Raw genomic sequence first — 15,827 nt, 5'->3', positions numbered from 1 at the left:
AAAAGAACTATTTGAAGTAAAGCAACCTATGAACAGACTTCAAAATTAACAACACAACAAACATGATGTTCATGTTTTCTTTCCATTTCACTGATTTTTACCAATATACAACGTTGTAAGCACTCACTAAAATACACAATATTACAGGAATGCATATTAAACGTAAATATTTGTACAACAAATACAAAATAATTTGATAATATAACAGATGAAAAAGAGCTGTCTCCATAGGATGACATATGCCCCCAATAAACGCTTTGATAGAAGTTATGAGCATTTTTCGAAACCTAAACACAGATTTCGAAACCTAAACGCGGACCCTAAGTTCAAGGTCAAGGTCAAAGGGGTCAAAATTTGTGTGCGTATAGAAAGGCCTTGTCCATGTTCCCATGCATACCAAATATGAAGGTTACATCTGAAGCGACATAGAAGTTATGAGCATTTTCCAAAACCTAAACGCAAAGTGTGAGAGACAGACAGACGGACGGACAGTGCGATCCCTATATGCCCTCCTTCAGGGGCATAAAAATGAACAAACACTTTAACCAAAAACACGTACACAAATGTTTCTACATGCTTAAGTGAAGCCTTCAAATATACTCATAAATGACACTAAGGATATCACGAGAAAGAATGTTCAAACTATAACTGAAGTAATATAATTATACCAAAACTGTATTTCATGGAAGACCTTGATTACATTAAAAAAAATTCTACTGTTTATATTAATTAATATTTTGAGTGTGACACATACTGCATGTTAATATAGAAATATCATAAATTGATTGCACATAAATAAAGACATCTAGAGTTGTTGCATGACATTTGCTAATGGAAAACAGTAATTCCTAGTCAGCTATATATACAAGTATATTAAATGTGAATAATTATTTAAATTAATAAAAGTATGAGAATACAACTTTAATGATAAATTCAGGGAAGTATCTTTTCATTTATGAAAGATTATTAATCAAGAATCAATCATTACGCTTTTTAATTAAAAATACTGCTTATGTCATTCTAGTACATTTTATTAATTTCAAATCTATGGTTATATAAGTTGTTATCAAAAAGAGACATGTTAATACTAAATGGTGTATAATTTATTACTTAAAACAAAACTAGAAACCATGTTTCTACAATATTTTACAACATAACAAGAAACATAGATGTAAACTTACTGGCCTTAATGAATGTTGTCAATACAAATAATCTCACATCTTCAAAAGTTTTCAATTAATAATGCAATATCGAAAGTGAATAAATCGCCTACAAAAGTATGATTTTATTAATTAAAGCAACAGAATATAAAAGTGCATAGAAACAAACATAAATAAACTAGTTACCTTTTTACAAATGCACAAGGAATTTATACTTTTATTGAATTGAAAGCACATTTAATATCCAAATTCAGTTAGATAAGTACAAATATAAATTTATATTTATTAATTTGTTGTCTTTTTAAATATGTCTTTCAATCAACATTTGAGTTGAATAATAATTATTGCTAGTTATAAAGCATGACATTTTTTAAGACATTTGCATCTGACCTTCGAATAAAGAAACAGTATCTAAGCCGCAAGAATTATCGCTAGAGTGATATATATAACATTATATATATTTTAAAAGAAAGAGTTATCTATGAAATACTCCTTTTGCTATTGAGGAAGTTGTGATCAATCATTCATACTGATTGCTATAGACGAATTTGTAATCAATAAAACATAATTGTTGCTATTGAGGAACTAGTGATCATTTAAACATTTTTTGAAGAAAAAAAAAATCTATCAACCATGATTCCTTACAATAAAGGAAATGTAGATCTATCCAACAGCTGTTTGTGTAAATAGGGGAAGCATGAATTACCAAACATTTTCTTTCTCCACAATCTCTGAATATAAAAAGAAATGTGATCTGTAATACATCCTTGTGATCTTTCAAACTTAAAATCAAAAGGTAGTGCTTGATGGTCATTTCTTGTAATACAAGGAGCCGTTGTTTATCAAGCAATTTTTAAAACTTAATGATCATACAAGTTTTCGAAAAAAAACTTGCTTCTCAAAGAAGAGACTGGAACAAATAAGTAATTTATAAACATCTACCCCAGTATGTAAGGAAAGTGCAGGAACAATTTATCAAATATCTTTTCTTGCTATAAATCATAGGACCTGAACTATTTCCATACAATAACAGGGAAGAGTCATCTTTCACACATCCTTCCGAGCTATAAATGGGAAAACTTTCAGTACAATGATGGGACTGGCACATATGAGGCTGTACACTTCGTCCTTTGACAGAGTGCTCACTGGGTGACCGTTGACCTCCAATATCTCGTCTCCAACGCCAAGTAGGCCTGCGAAACTTCGGTCCCGGTCTGTGCTGGAGAATCGAGACACAAAGATTCCTGAAATAAGTATGTTGAAATTAACAGTCTTTGTTGTCAATAAACAAATGTTGATCAGTAGTAATCCATTAACAGCGATTTTTTTCCTTCTTTATAAAGTACCGGTAAACGGTACTTTCCCAATTACGAAAAAACTACAAATTTCCCAATTGCTGGCCATTTTTTTTAAATGCAACATTTTGTTAGTTTCCCTGTGCAGCTCTATCCCTTCTCAAAATAAAATACACTTTTTAACAAAATACGCTTTATAAAGTGTATTTTTTCTGCATTTTTACTGAAAAGTGTATTTTTTCAGCATTTTTTTCATAATTAAGTGCACTAAAGTGCATTTTTTCTGTATTTTCATTATCTTTAAGTGTATTTTACTGTTCTTTAAGTGTATCTTCTGTAGACAAAGTGCATCTTTTTATGCAATAAGTGCATTTTTTTTAATGAAGTGCATTTTTTGTGCATATTAGTGTATCTTCTGATTTGCAAAAAAAATATTCTTTCTGTACAAGTGTAGTTTTAGAGCATCTTCATAAAAAAGAGCAACACTATAGCAAATAACTGAAGTTAAAGGACAGAGATATAGTGTTTAATAGGAGGATTGTACTGAATTCTTTTTTATCTTCACATAATGTTTATGGTCTTATTATTGCAATTTGTCTGCTCATAAAATATGTGAATCAGTAGAGCAGCTTTTAAAGGGAAAAGTACAACTAAATCAGGCTGTGGGTAAATAATAAAAAAAATTGAAAGTGTCAAAAAAATTATGTGGGCTTGCCAGAATCAATTATATCTCCACAACATAAAAAACAAGTATTTGAACTTTCTTACACTGATATTTAACCCCAATTCAATTAATGTCTACCACATTGACTATTAACATACATTTTAAAAGACAATTTAAATAATATTTATAATATTATATTTATTTCCTAACACCATTCAGTATGTTATATTGAAATATTCACAATTAAATATAATATGCTAAGTGTGCTGTGTATTATTCAATAAATATCAGATAAGATCAGGATCAGATAAGAGATCAATTAGCATCATAAACACTAATCCCTATCAGTGCTCCATCTAGCCAAAACAAAGGGGTGTTTATAGAATTTTGATTGGTTCTGGGACCATCTATTTGAAAACAAACCACTTTTGATTGGCTGGAGCACAGCAAGTTATTTTGAGGACAGGAAGTTATTTTTGTAAACTATTTGGTTTCAGCAACTTAAATTGAGCTAAATTTTTAGGTATAATTCAGCAACATTAATTCTAGTGTCAAATGTCTTGAAATTCTTTCAGCACATGAACTATTGTGTGATGAAAACAATGTGTATTTACTACAATGTGTAAATCAACAATAAGTTTGTTGCAAAGAAGATTCATAGTGGGTGGTTAAAGTGATCAACAACTGCCGTTTTTGTTTTTTTTGGAATGCTGAGGAACAGCTGTAACAGGTTTGTATTTTCATTTCTGCATCTCTTTTTAATTAAATTAATTATGATCATTATCATATTTATGTATTGTCACTGGGAAATGTAACTGGATGAGTAAATGTAATGCAATTTTAAGGAAAAAAACACCATTTGAATTATTATGGCTGTATTTTATGGTTATTGTCATCTTAAAATTTATTTATACCTATTTCTTGTCATTAATAAACAGATTTCTTTCCCCCATATTTAATCAGAACTTTAATATTTTATATTTGAAGGTTAAACCCCAAGGTGAAATTTACATTGATCGGAAGATCCATTGGACAGAATGTGCATCATCGCCTGCCAAAAAAGGGAGCAAAAAGGGGACTACCTGATGTATGGACATGTATACCAGGTTTTACCCTGCACGAGCAGGCCAACTTGAGGGGAACAGGAGTGGGAAACCGTGCCCTGTAGCTTGTCCTTGACCAAGAAAAGATGGATTTGTTGAGAGGTAAAACTATATAATAAAGGTTATTGCAATTCAAAGACGTCACACTTCCGACCAGTCCACACAGCCAAAGGAGACCACATATATTAGTACATTTATTAACAGTATTTTCTATCAAACGTAATTTCTTTAAATTATTTATGAAAAGCGTAAAGTCACATGTGATCACGAGATTAAAATTGCAAAAATAAACAAACAAAAACAACAAGCCAACAAACTTGTTTTGATTTAAATTTGTGATATTTATAGCAACTGTTGAACAAGATTACCATAACAGCAATATTTAACACTTACATTATAAAATATCTTTCAGGACCTGATCTCAAATGAGATCATGCACGAGAAGCGCCTCACAGACCATGACAGTAGTATTCAGACCTGATCAGCTGGTGAAGTGCTCTATTAAGGGTTGTTTATGAATGCATTCTTTGTAAGGAACAGTGTATAACAACAAATATAGTGACAGGGGCTAAGCTGCTAAATATTGTCAGCATGTATGCAGTGATTTTCTTTGGAAATTCAAAACAACCTGTACGTACTGGCTCTCAGAAGGGCATGTTTTAGCGCAATAATGAACAAAAAAAGGAAGATCTTAAAAATAAGGTATAGATTTATATAAATTTCATGAATACTGTTCATTTATCATATATTAGGATCCAGAATATGATTGAATTAAATGTGCTGCTTTTGTCAATATCAAAAAGGGATTTGGAATTAATGTAATATATAAAAATATAGTAAATGATAGGAAAAACATTTCAGCTTAAGGAGGGGAAAACGTTAATATTTTTGAAGTGGAAACCATCTGTATTTGGCTGTTAATCAGTTACCGGTAATCAGAGGGGAGAAAAATCACTGGTATGAGCTTGATATTTTCAATTGTTAATTCCAGATAGGCAATAGCCCGTTTGAATCCTCTCTTTTATGTAGATATGTAACATTTGTTTTTGTTTTTTAAGGTTTAACATTCTAATAAAAGTGTGTATTTATCTATTGAATTGTACTTTTTTTTTATGTATGTGTTTACACTAACCTTTCATTTAAAAAATGAATGCTGACTTCAAAATGCTGGGATTTTTTTTAAATTTGATTAATTTTTAAGCATATTAATTTGAAGTGATGAAAAGTACACTTGAGCGTATAATGCGCTTAAAAAATTCACTTCCAACACTTCAAAAAGTGTATCATTTGTATGACTGAAAATGCACTCAAGTGTATTAATGCGCTTAAAAATTCACTTTTAATATTGTAAGGTGTATTATTTGTATGACCGGGAATGCACTCAAGTGTATTAATGGGCTTAAAAAAATTCACTTTCAATTTTGTAAGGTGTATTATTTGTATCAGTGGAAATGCACTCAAGTGTATTAATGCGCTTACAAAAATTCACTTTGAATACTCAATGAAGTGTTTTATTTGTAAGTCTGGAAATGCACTCAAGTGTATTAATGCGCTTAAAAAATGTACTTTGAATACTCCATGAAGTGTATTATTTGTATGAGTTAAAATACACTCAAGTGTATTGATGCACTTGAAAGATTACTTTAGTTACTTTGTATGACTGGAAATGCACTCAAGTGTATTAATGCGCTTAAATAATTTGCTTTTAATTCTGTAATGTGTATTATTTGAATGACTGGAAATGCACTCAAGTGTATTAATGCGCTTTAAAAAATTTACTTTGACCATGAAGTGTATTATTTGTATGTCTTAAAATACACTCAAGTGTATAAATGCACTTAAAAATAAACTTAAGCGCACTTATTATCATAATAAACGCACTTAAGTGTATTTTTCGTGGAAAAAAAAATACACTTAAATGTATAAACACACTAGTAAAAAGTGTTTTTTTTTAACAGATTAAAATGCACTTGTTAAGCAAAAAATACGGTGCCAATAACATGCACATTAAATGCGCATTTAATGTGCATTTAATGCGCATAAAATGCGCATTTAGTGCACTTTTTCGAGAAGGGATTTGGTTTGAACCTAGGTAAATATAATATTGACAGCTTGAAAACACTTAGAATCAATTTTAAAGTATGGGAACATAAAATCAAATACACCAATTTCCCAATTTGAGGGTTTCACGACTCGATTTTTCCCAATTTTCAGGTTTTCACGACTCATTTTTTCCCAATTGGACCGGTACGGGTACTTTTCCCAATTGGACAAAAAAATCGCTGATTAATGAGTAGTTATTAAAAAGTTAATCTGTTTGAAAGAATGATTCAGGAAAACAAAAACGTTTCACCAAAAGCACAGCTAGATGCTTGTCTTCCACATCAAACTGTTTGAGTAATATTACAAGTTTAAGAGATAAAACAATTGCTATGCATGAAATCTTTATAAAATCAGAACGTTCTAATAAGTTCCAAATGGGCAGTGATTCATGAAGTCTATGCATAATTGTCTTTTATGGAAAAAAAAGTTTAAGGAACAAGACATACAAGCAAAAGCTAACTATCAAAAGGGAAATGTAAATTCTCATTTGCACCAGCAAACCTACAAATGCAAAATTAAAATTATGTCAATTTCCTTTTAGACACAAAAGCCTAAATGAGTACAAACATTTCCTGTTAAAAAAGTTTCAAAACCAAAGCGCCTTAGGTCCAAAAATATATTTTAAAAGTTTGAACTTCATTCCTGCAATTTACCATTTCCATATTTAGCATTCCCCTTTGTTATATAGAACCCCAAAGGTCCGCTTTCTGGCTTGGTAAGGCGAACCACCTGTGTCCCATCATGATTTATCTTCTGCAGCTGCCCGATCGGATGACCGCCCAGTGTTGTGGAAGTGACCGGTGTGGAGTGGTCAGTGGGTGGGTCGGTGGAAGACAGGACGTGACAAGATGACCACTGCTTGCGGTGTGACTCAGAAAGATGACAATTGCTGTTAATGGCATTGGTGGAGCTAGAAAATATAAGCAGGACTTATGACTCAGAAAGATGACCATTGTTGTTTATGGCATTGGTTGAGCTAAAATAGATGTGCAAGACTTTTAAACAGAAAAATTCACTAATTTGAATGTTTTATGATAACTGTAGAAACATTTTACTCAAAAATATGGCAGCATGGCAAGCAAAACTCTGGTGAGAATAATTTTTATAATTTTGATGAACAAAAAAATAAAAATAATAAAACATTTCATGTGTAACAGATTTCAGTGTACATCATTCTATTTTACCTTTTTTACTTTTAAATTGTTCAGATAATATGACCTTAAAACAAAGATGCTACTTGAATGTTATAACTTTTAAGTAAGTGGGCATAACTAAAATAAACACATTTTACCAGTATATGACACAATTGAATTTTGTTTCATCAATTGTAAGGCTCAAGATAAGTAATAAAGTAATAACGCACCAAGAATGATAAAACATTGTGATATTTAAATTATAATTATTCTATTTTGATGTCATCTGGTGATTGGACAAGCAGTCCCTTAACTTGACAAAGTACTTTTAATGACCAATATAATAATACTGACAATATGTATAAAAGTATCGTTCATTATGACATGCCTGCAATTCTATAATCTAAAACCAGGTTATAAGAAAAAAAAAATTGCTGCATAATTAGTTATCACTTCCGTTGAAAGTATAATTAATAATCACTTCCGTTGAAAGAATATCAAGCAACATTTTAAACAAACAACTTTAAGAAAATTCATACCCCTTGTCCTCAACTTTATCCTTCTTTTTTCGCTTGAAAAGGGAGGTAATCGACTTTATGGATGAGGCTTTCTTCATCTTGCTGAACAGGTTACCTCCCTTACTATGTGATTTCTTAGTCTCTTCATCAAGTCCCTTTTCTAAACTTGTTGATTTACCAAAGAGTTTCAGTTTTCCACTAGTTTTATCAAATAAGGAACTTTTTGAAGCACTCATTTCCTTTGCTTTTGTCAGGTTGCTGCAATGTTGATATAAAATGTCTATGCTATAAACATAATTCCATCTGTTTAAAATCAGAGAACAAATACAAATCGAGGTTAGTCACATCTGTTATACCTAGCAAGCTGTGACAATCATGTTATTACAAACATCTTAGTAAAACTTGACATTACTTTGGGAATGTGTAACATAGGATTATAAACATTTCTAATGGACAACTTTATGCTATAAGGATCAATTAATGTAAAATAAGTGGTGTACATTGAAACAAGAGATGTGTTTGTCAGAAAAACAATGCCCCATATTGGGCCGCTTTGAAGTCACATATTTGACCATCGACCTTGATGGATGACCTTATATATATAATATACTGACAAAGTTTCATGAAGATTCATAAGTCCATATAAGGAACAAGATGCGTTTGTGAAACACAATGTCCCCCTATATGATGTTTGACCTTGAAGGATGACCTTGACCTTGTGAAGGATGACCTTGACCTTTCACCACTAAAAATGTGTAGCTCCATGAGATACACATGCATGCCAAATATCAAGTTGCAATCTTCAATATTGCAAAAGGTATGACCAAGGTTAAAGTTTGGACGCCGCTTTGAAGCCATATATTTGACCTTTGACCTTAAAGGATGACCTTGACCTTGACTTTTCACCACTCAAAATGTGCAGTTCCATGAGATACACATGCATGCCAAATATCAAGTTGTTATCTTCAATATTGCATAAGTGATATTCGTTATTGCAAAAGTTTATCCAAGGTTCAAGTTTGTAGACAGAATGACAGACAGGCCAAAAACAATATACTCCGATCATTTGATTCGGGGGCATAAAAAGACTAAGTTGTTCTTTAGCCAAGTTTATTTTTATGGAGTATGAGTATTTCGTCAGACAAGTCTTATCTCTGAACAGACAGAATGATGTAAAATGTGAATCACGTACAACCCCCTCCACTACGTTCTGGAGGGGTAAAATTAAGCAAATCATAATGTACAGGCCTGATCACATTTCCATAAGTGCCAAAGAGTAAGAAAACCGTCAAGATTCTTAACATATATCAGACCTGTTTCTTCCTTGTTGTTTAGATTCCTACGTCAAAACATGTTGATGTAGCTTTATTAACAATAGTATTATAGCAAAGAACCTCCATTGCTAATAACCTTTAATCTTTGATGGGCTTGTGTAGTGTACTACGCATACCCCCCAGCACCCTCACACTACTTAAAGTCTTTGGGGGAAGGGGTCCGCAGCCCTTTGGAGGGGGAATTTTTGCGGCGTTTCCCTTTTTGGGGGATTTTTTTACTTACTCTCTCATTATTACATTTGTACATGTTTGCACTATATTCATTGCATTTTCATAATTTAGTATGTTTGCAAAGATTAAATTAAAATAGAATTGAGATATAATAATCATGAGACACATCTTTCTATTAAAAAAAAATTAAAAAAATAAAAAAAATTTTTAGGGGGAATTTTCCCCCCAAAAGGGGAAAAAGTATACTTTTCAGGTGGGGGACTGCCGCAAAATTTCGGCGACATATTTAATGGATTGAGGGCCCTGGTCCATCTACTTGGTATTTAACTCTTAAAGCTGCTACACCATAGTAGGTGTGGCGAATAAAGTATAGCAAAAAAAACATGTTTGCACTGTATTGTCCATCAACTTGACATTACTCTTAAAGCTGCTACACCACAGTAGGTTTGGTGAATAAAGTAAAGCAAAAAAAGTGTTTGCAATTTTAGGAATACAATACTCTATAAATGCAGTCAATTAAGCATTATTCAATAAACTTGGGTTAAAACAAAAGAAGAGATGTGTTTGCCAGGAACACAATGCCCCCTTTTGCGCCACTTTGAGATAAAATTTCAATATATCATTTGGCAGGTTTACAAATTATCTCCCTTTTAAAGCTTATTACTTCCTTTGGATTGTATTTTTTTACTTTTGACCTTGAAAGATACTCTTGACCTTGACCATTCACCACTCAAAATGTGCAGCTTCATGAGATACACATGCGTGCTAAATATCAAGTTGCTATCTTCAATATTGCAATAGTTATGGCCAATGTTAAAGTTTTCGGACGGACACACAGACAGACAAACGGAATGACAGTTCAACTGCTGTATGCCACCCTACCGGGGGCATAAAAATAAATAATTAACTTAACGTTTTTATTAGCAACCTCCTTCTAAAAATAGACAAGGACTTTAACTACTGGTATTTTGGTCTGTTTAGGCCTAATTTAATTACAAAAGCTTTCTGTAATATAAAGGTTATTTGTAACTATTTCATCAATAGATGATAATTGATAGATTTCTACTTAACTTGAAATATATTGGATAATAATCTTACCAGTTCACTGCAGATGTTCAAACCACTATCCTAATGCCATTCATAATAATTCCAGCTTAATTATGAAATAATTGTAGTTATCAAGGGCAAACCACAAGTTAAGCTGATTGGTTAGTTTTGACCTTGTGGTTATTTCACAACAACAACCAAAGTTATATATAGCTGAAAAAAGGTCTTGAGACACTTTTGCAAATGAGTCAGTCAAAAGAATGCATTGAAATAACTAAATCAGGCAGCTTGGAACTTTGATAATGTGTAAACAATGTAACTTACATAGCAATTATATTACATAGGATCTTGTTTCAATGAATTTGAAACAATATGTTTCATTTATGTCCCTATCTGTGATATAGCAGCTTCAACCGTACATTTAAATATGATATGATACTTTTAAATTGTTACTTTATTCACAAACAGTTGTCAAAAACGTTGATATTTAAATTTGTGAAACATATTTGCATAAATAAACAAAGCAGCTAAGGTCCCCTATAAGTTATACCAATATTCATACATTTGAATGAGTTATTTGCTTTAAACGTGCTTGTTTTAAAGCCATAATTTCCACATAAACATATTCAGAACACTGTACTGTGGAATTGAAATTGTTATTTGGAAAATAGCACTCTTGCAAATGTTTATAATCGTTTTTCTTATATTGTCTTATATACCAAAAGCATAATGTATGTTTTTTGTTTGAAACTTCTTTTTACAATTATGTGCAGGCAGATCTACTCTACAAAGACTTTTTTGAAACAAAGCACAAATTCAGATTTTTTTGTTGGACTGGTATTAAAGGTGATTTAATTTTTATCATCACTTTTGCAGTCTGCTCTTTAAACAGGAATAAATCTACCACTCTTACCTGGACTGTACGGGGACATGTTCCATTTCGTCTTCCGTGTCTGATAAAGGCACCTCTGTCATTGCCGAACAGGGAGTTTCTAATAAATTACAGAATACAAACCATTTCCATAAACAGCATAATTGTTGCATGTCTTTAATCACATGGAATTTAAATATGGAAAATAACTGACCAAGAACTCTGTCAGATATTAATTATTGCCAATACATGTAAAGTTTTCCATGGGGTCATGATCCATATTAATTGAATACTTGAACAGAGATATAGCAGGGATTTCAGTAGATTTTGAAAACCAGGAGTCAAAATGACCCAAAGGTCCAAAATATTAGGGGTCAATTGAAAATGCTTTGGGTCAAAATACTCAAGTAACTTCAAATTTGTTCATTAATGAATGTTTAATATTTTGTAATAGCTTATTTATCATAATCACGGGGAAAACCTTTTCAAAAACATTATTTGTATCATAAAAGATTATTTCTTGTCCTTTTGAAAGTTGGTTTTTCTAAAACAAAATTGTCGATATGATGCAGGGCTAACTTTTTGCTGGAGTCAAAAATGAGAAAATTGCAAATTGCTTGCATCAAAATGCAGGATTCTGCTTCAATTGAAATCGCTGATATAGAGTTGTTGAACACAAGCCTTATAACAATAGCATCTTACTGACAATGGGTGAGTGGTACAGCTTGCAGATTTCAAATAAAAGTCAAGTTAAAGAGTGTTAAAACTGAGAAAACAAGAAACCGTCGGAGACGGGTGATGCTCCCCAAAGTTTTTTTTTGTCACAATATTGCACTATATATTCAGATAAAAGGAAACATCTTGAGGGCACAGTAGTTTGGGGGACAAGAATCTTTTTATATAAAATTTCAAAGGGCCATAACTCTGTGAAAAATCATCCGACCAGAACCCGCTGATAATATGCACATCTCCTCTTGGTAGTGAAGCTTCCCATAAAGTTTCATTGAATTCCGGTCATTAGTTGCTTAGAAATAGCCCAGACAAGAATTGCACTATATGTACAGTTAATGGAAAATTTCAAAGGGTCATAACTCTGTAAAAAATCATCAGACTGGAACCCACTGATAATATGCACATCTCCTCTTGATAGTGAAGCTTCCCATAAAGTTTCATTGAATTCCTGTCATTAGTTGCTGAGAAATAGCCCAGACAAGAATTGCATTATATGTACAGTTAATGGAAAATTTCAAATGGCCATAACTCTTCCCATAAAGTTGCATTGAATTCCGGTCATTAGTTGCTAATAAATAGCCTGGACAAAAATTGTGCATGGACGGACGCACGCATGGACGGACGGACATACGAAGCGGCGACAATATGCTCCCCCCCCCAAATTTTTTGGGGGAGCATAAAAATTGTTATTAACTTAAGACATTAAAAAAAATATCAGTCGCTCTGGTAAAACAGGGTTTCATGCATCTGTGTAAAGTGTCGTCCCAGATTAGCATCTACAATTTGCACAGGCTATTCAGGGACGACACTTTCAGCTTGTATTTTATGTTAAGTTTAAAGGAAGTCTCTTTTTAGCCACATATCATGTTCATGCATGCAGAAAGTATCAAATCTGATTAGCCTGTGCAGACTGCACAGTCTTATCTGTGATGAATTTTTTTTTACGTGCATAAAACCCCATTTTCCCATAACAAGGCTCAAAAATACATGTATATATTCTTTACCACAAAGTTTAACAAACCTTCCCGGTACAACTGTAGAACTGGCTGTACTTCACTACTGTAATTTTGACTACCATTTGCACGAGTGCTTACAGCTTTCGCTTCTGGAGTTTTTATTTTATACTTGGAGAAGCTGAGATCAGGTGCAGCCCGCTTATGCTTCGTCCGAGCTGGTTTCTTTGGTGGCTGTGCTTTGGGCGAACGTTCTGTGTCTGTTTGCAATGATCGACTCTTTCCTGATTCCCGAGTATTTTGGTCACTTTGAGGCAAATTTTCATGTTGAAGTCGGGATTGGGCGTTTCCCAATCTGGAGTCTTCTTTCAAATAATTCTTTGAGCTCGCACTGTTAAATTCCAGTCTTTCAGAACCAGAATTGGTCCTGTGAACATCAGCCACAATCTCTAAGGGATCTGCTGAACCTGAAGACGCCAAACGTCTTCCAAAGTTTCGCTCACTCATAGAACCACTTCTCTCACTATCACTTCTTCTGCAGTCAGTGTCTAAATCACTATAAATTTCTCTTGCACTAGACTGTGGAATGGAATGAGTAGCTTCCTTTCCTTGTCCCCTGTCTTTAGCATATATCCTATTCACAGTTGCTCTCTCTGCAACGGAATGATTACTCTCACTAACTATCGGATTAAAACTGCCTTTCTTGTTCTTTAAAATGCTTCTCAGTTTAAGTCTTTTTTCTTTCACACGGGGGGATGACACTGCTGGTTTAAACATGCCTTTTTTTCCTAAGATATTAGTCTCTGAACCTTTTCCTTCACGAAAATCCGGATTCAATTGACCATAAAACAAAGTGTTCTGATCACTATTGTAACCACGCTCATAATTCAAAGGGGGATGCCTGTGAACAGGTGTACTACTGTTTACATGAAAATTATGTTCAACCGGTTCCCCAATACTTTCATCGCTCTCAGACTCAGAAAGGGAACCATCTTCTCTTGAAGATTCTGTTGAATCCTGTGAGATTTTACGAGGTTTCAGATGCTGTGTGCTAGAGGACCACTTGTCATGCATCGGACCAGTTAACGTGGAAGACTTGTTAGCATTCACAAGATTAGGTGTGGATGCATACTTCTCTTGGACTGATCTGGGACTTCTAGACGCTTGTCTACCTAGCGTCTGGCTCTGAGCAATAAACTCCTCATCAGGAGAAAAGTCAGAGTTTTCAGCAGAAATGGGTATATCCACTGGTTTTAAGTTTGATTTTGACTCCAACGTAGGGGCACTCTTTGGTCTGTTAATTTCTGAGGTCTTAATGATAATGTGGCGACATGGCGTTCTAGCCCTTCTGTACTTTTCCACGACCTTTTTCTCCCGGATGGACTCGCGGCAGATTCCCAGCCTTATGTTCGTGTCGTCAGAGACATCCAAAGAGTTGCCTCCCATTCCAACACTTGGAATCTCAAAATCAGGCCTTTGAAAGTGCAAAAATGATGCATTGATTACAGTTGTTGAACGAAATGAGCAACAAGAAAAGTTGTTTAAGTCTGTACCTCAAATCGAAGACAGGTTTTTCTTCTAAGATGGCAAGAATTGCACAGTAATCTCCTCTTTTTCACTGTCTTCCGTATTATCAAGTAGGTGAGAGTGAGAAAAATAGTCTTTGTCCTAAATCCTTTCTCAAAAATTCCCAATTGATTGTTTCACTTCCAAGTGTTTGCAAATAGAGCTCTTAAGCATAGAAATGTTAAGTTTTAAAATGTAATGGATATCTTGAAGTTATTTTTGTTTCATTCAGTTTTATCAATACATGTAATCATGCAAAAAGTTAATTTGGTGAAAATTTACTTTAAAATTCCCAAAAAATTTATGAAAAATGTCCCGCAAGAGTTCCACAATCCACCCTAGATGTGTTGTGCGAATTTAAATCAATGAAAATTGACAAGCTCATACAACAAATGACTTTAAACTGAAATAACTTAAAATAAATATTGAAATGTTGTGATTTGCCTGAATAATACATGATTGCCAAATAATCAGTTTGAGTGGCAGTTGATAATTACTTACGGTTTGTCAACTTACCGGTTGAAAAAAAAGTGCACATGATAAAAAGGTCATGCAAACTTATATATCATGTCATTAAAGGAAAGCCAATCTGAAAGCTATTATATCCTTCATTTATTCCCACCATAGGTATAGTTTATATAAGACCAATTTCATGTTTGCTTAGGGAATTATCCTCGCCATTAACCCACAACAGAATTGTTGTCTTAAATAACTATTTCCTGAGTAAAGCATTCTCAAATTGCTACTTCTCCACTGCTTAACTTCAAAGGAGTGTGTAAATATTTAAATAAACAGGGTATTGATAGGTGTTAATCTTTACCCATTCAAATGTATCTACAACAGATAAATACAAGAATTTATCAAAAATACTTGTTATCATCTGCTTTCTTAAACAAATGCTAAATTTAACTGTGCTTACTTTATTGTAAGCATGCATATGCATTCATGTATTAGTTAGTATGCATTCATTAAAAAAAAGTAATGTATATGTATGAAAGAAATTATGTTTTTCACTTTGCTAAAAACAGTTATCAATCAACAAGTACTACCGGTAATTGTCTTGTTCCTTATAATTAAAAGAAATTGATGCTAAAATTTACAATTACACGGGTATTGGTCATGTTTCCAAAATGGTGAGAAAAGCTCCTGTATTCTTGAATATATAAATATATGAATA

General features: G+C 33.0%; 1 protein-coding gene across 1 annotated transcript in view; it reads right to left on the bottom strand.

Annotated features, from left to right (window-relative positions):
• Positions 1 to 63: 63 nt before the first annotated feature.
• LOC127838814 (uncharacterized) overlaps positions 64 to 15,827 on the bottom strand; it is a 33,894-nt gene continuing 18,130 nt past the window's right edge. Inside the window, exons 6-10 of the mRNA XM_052366813.1 lie at positions 13,153 to 14,558; positions 11,442 to 11,520; positions 7,998 to 8,234; positions 6,979 to 7,235; positions 64 to 2,404 (exon numbers count right to left, since the gene is read on the bottom strand). Coding sequence (XP_052222773.1) covers positions 2,208 to 2,404; positions 6,979 to 7,235; positions 7,998 to 8,234; positions 11,442 to 11,520; positions 13,153 to 14,558 — 2,176 coding nt within the window. The 3' untranslated portion in view covers positions 64 to 2,207. The remainder of the gene's footprint in view (positions 2,405 to 6,978; positions 7,236 to 7,997; positions 8,235 to 11,441; positions 11,521 to 13,152; positions 14,559 to 15,827) is intronic.

The sequence above is a fragment of the Dreissena polymorpha genome, chromosome 7 (assembly GCF_020536995.1).
Source record: "Dreissena polymorpha isolate Duluth1 chromosome 7, UMN_Dpol_1.0, whole genome shotgun sequence".
NCBI classification, from domain to species: Eukaryota; Metazoa; Mollusca; class Bivalvia; order Myida; family Dreissenidae; genus Dreissena; species Dreissena polymorpha.
Note: the sequence above shows the minus strand (reverse complement) of the source record. Positions and strands in the feature narration are given on the sequence as shown.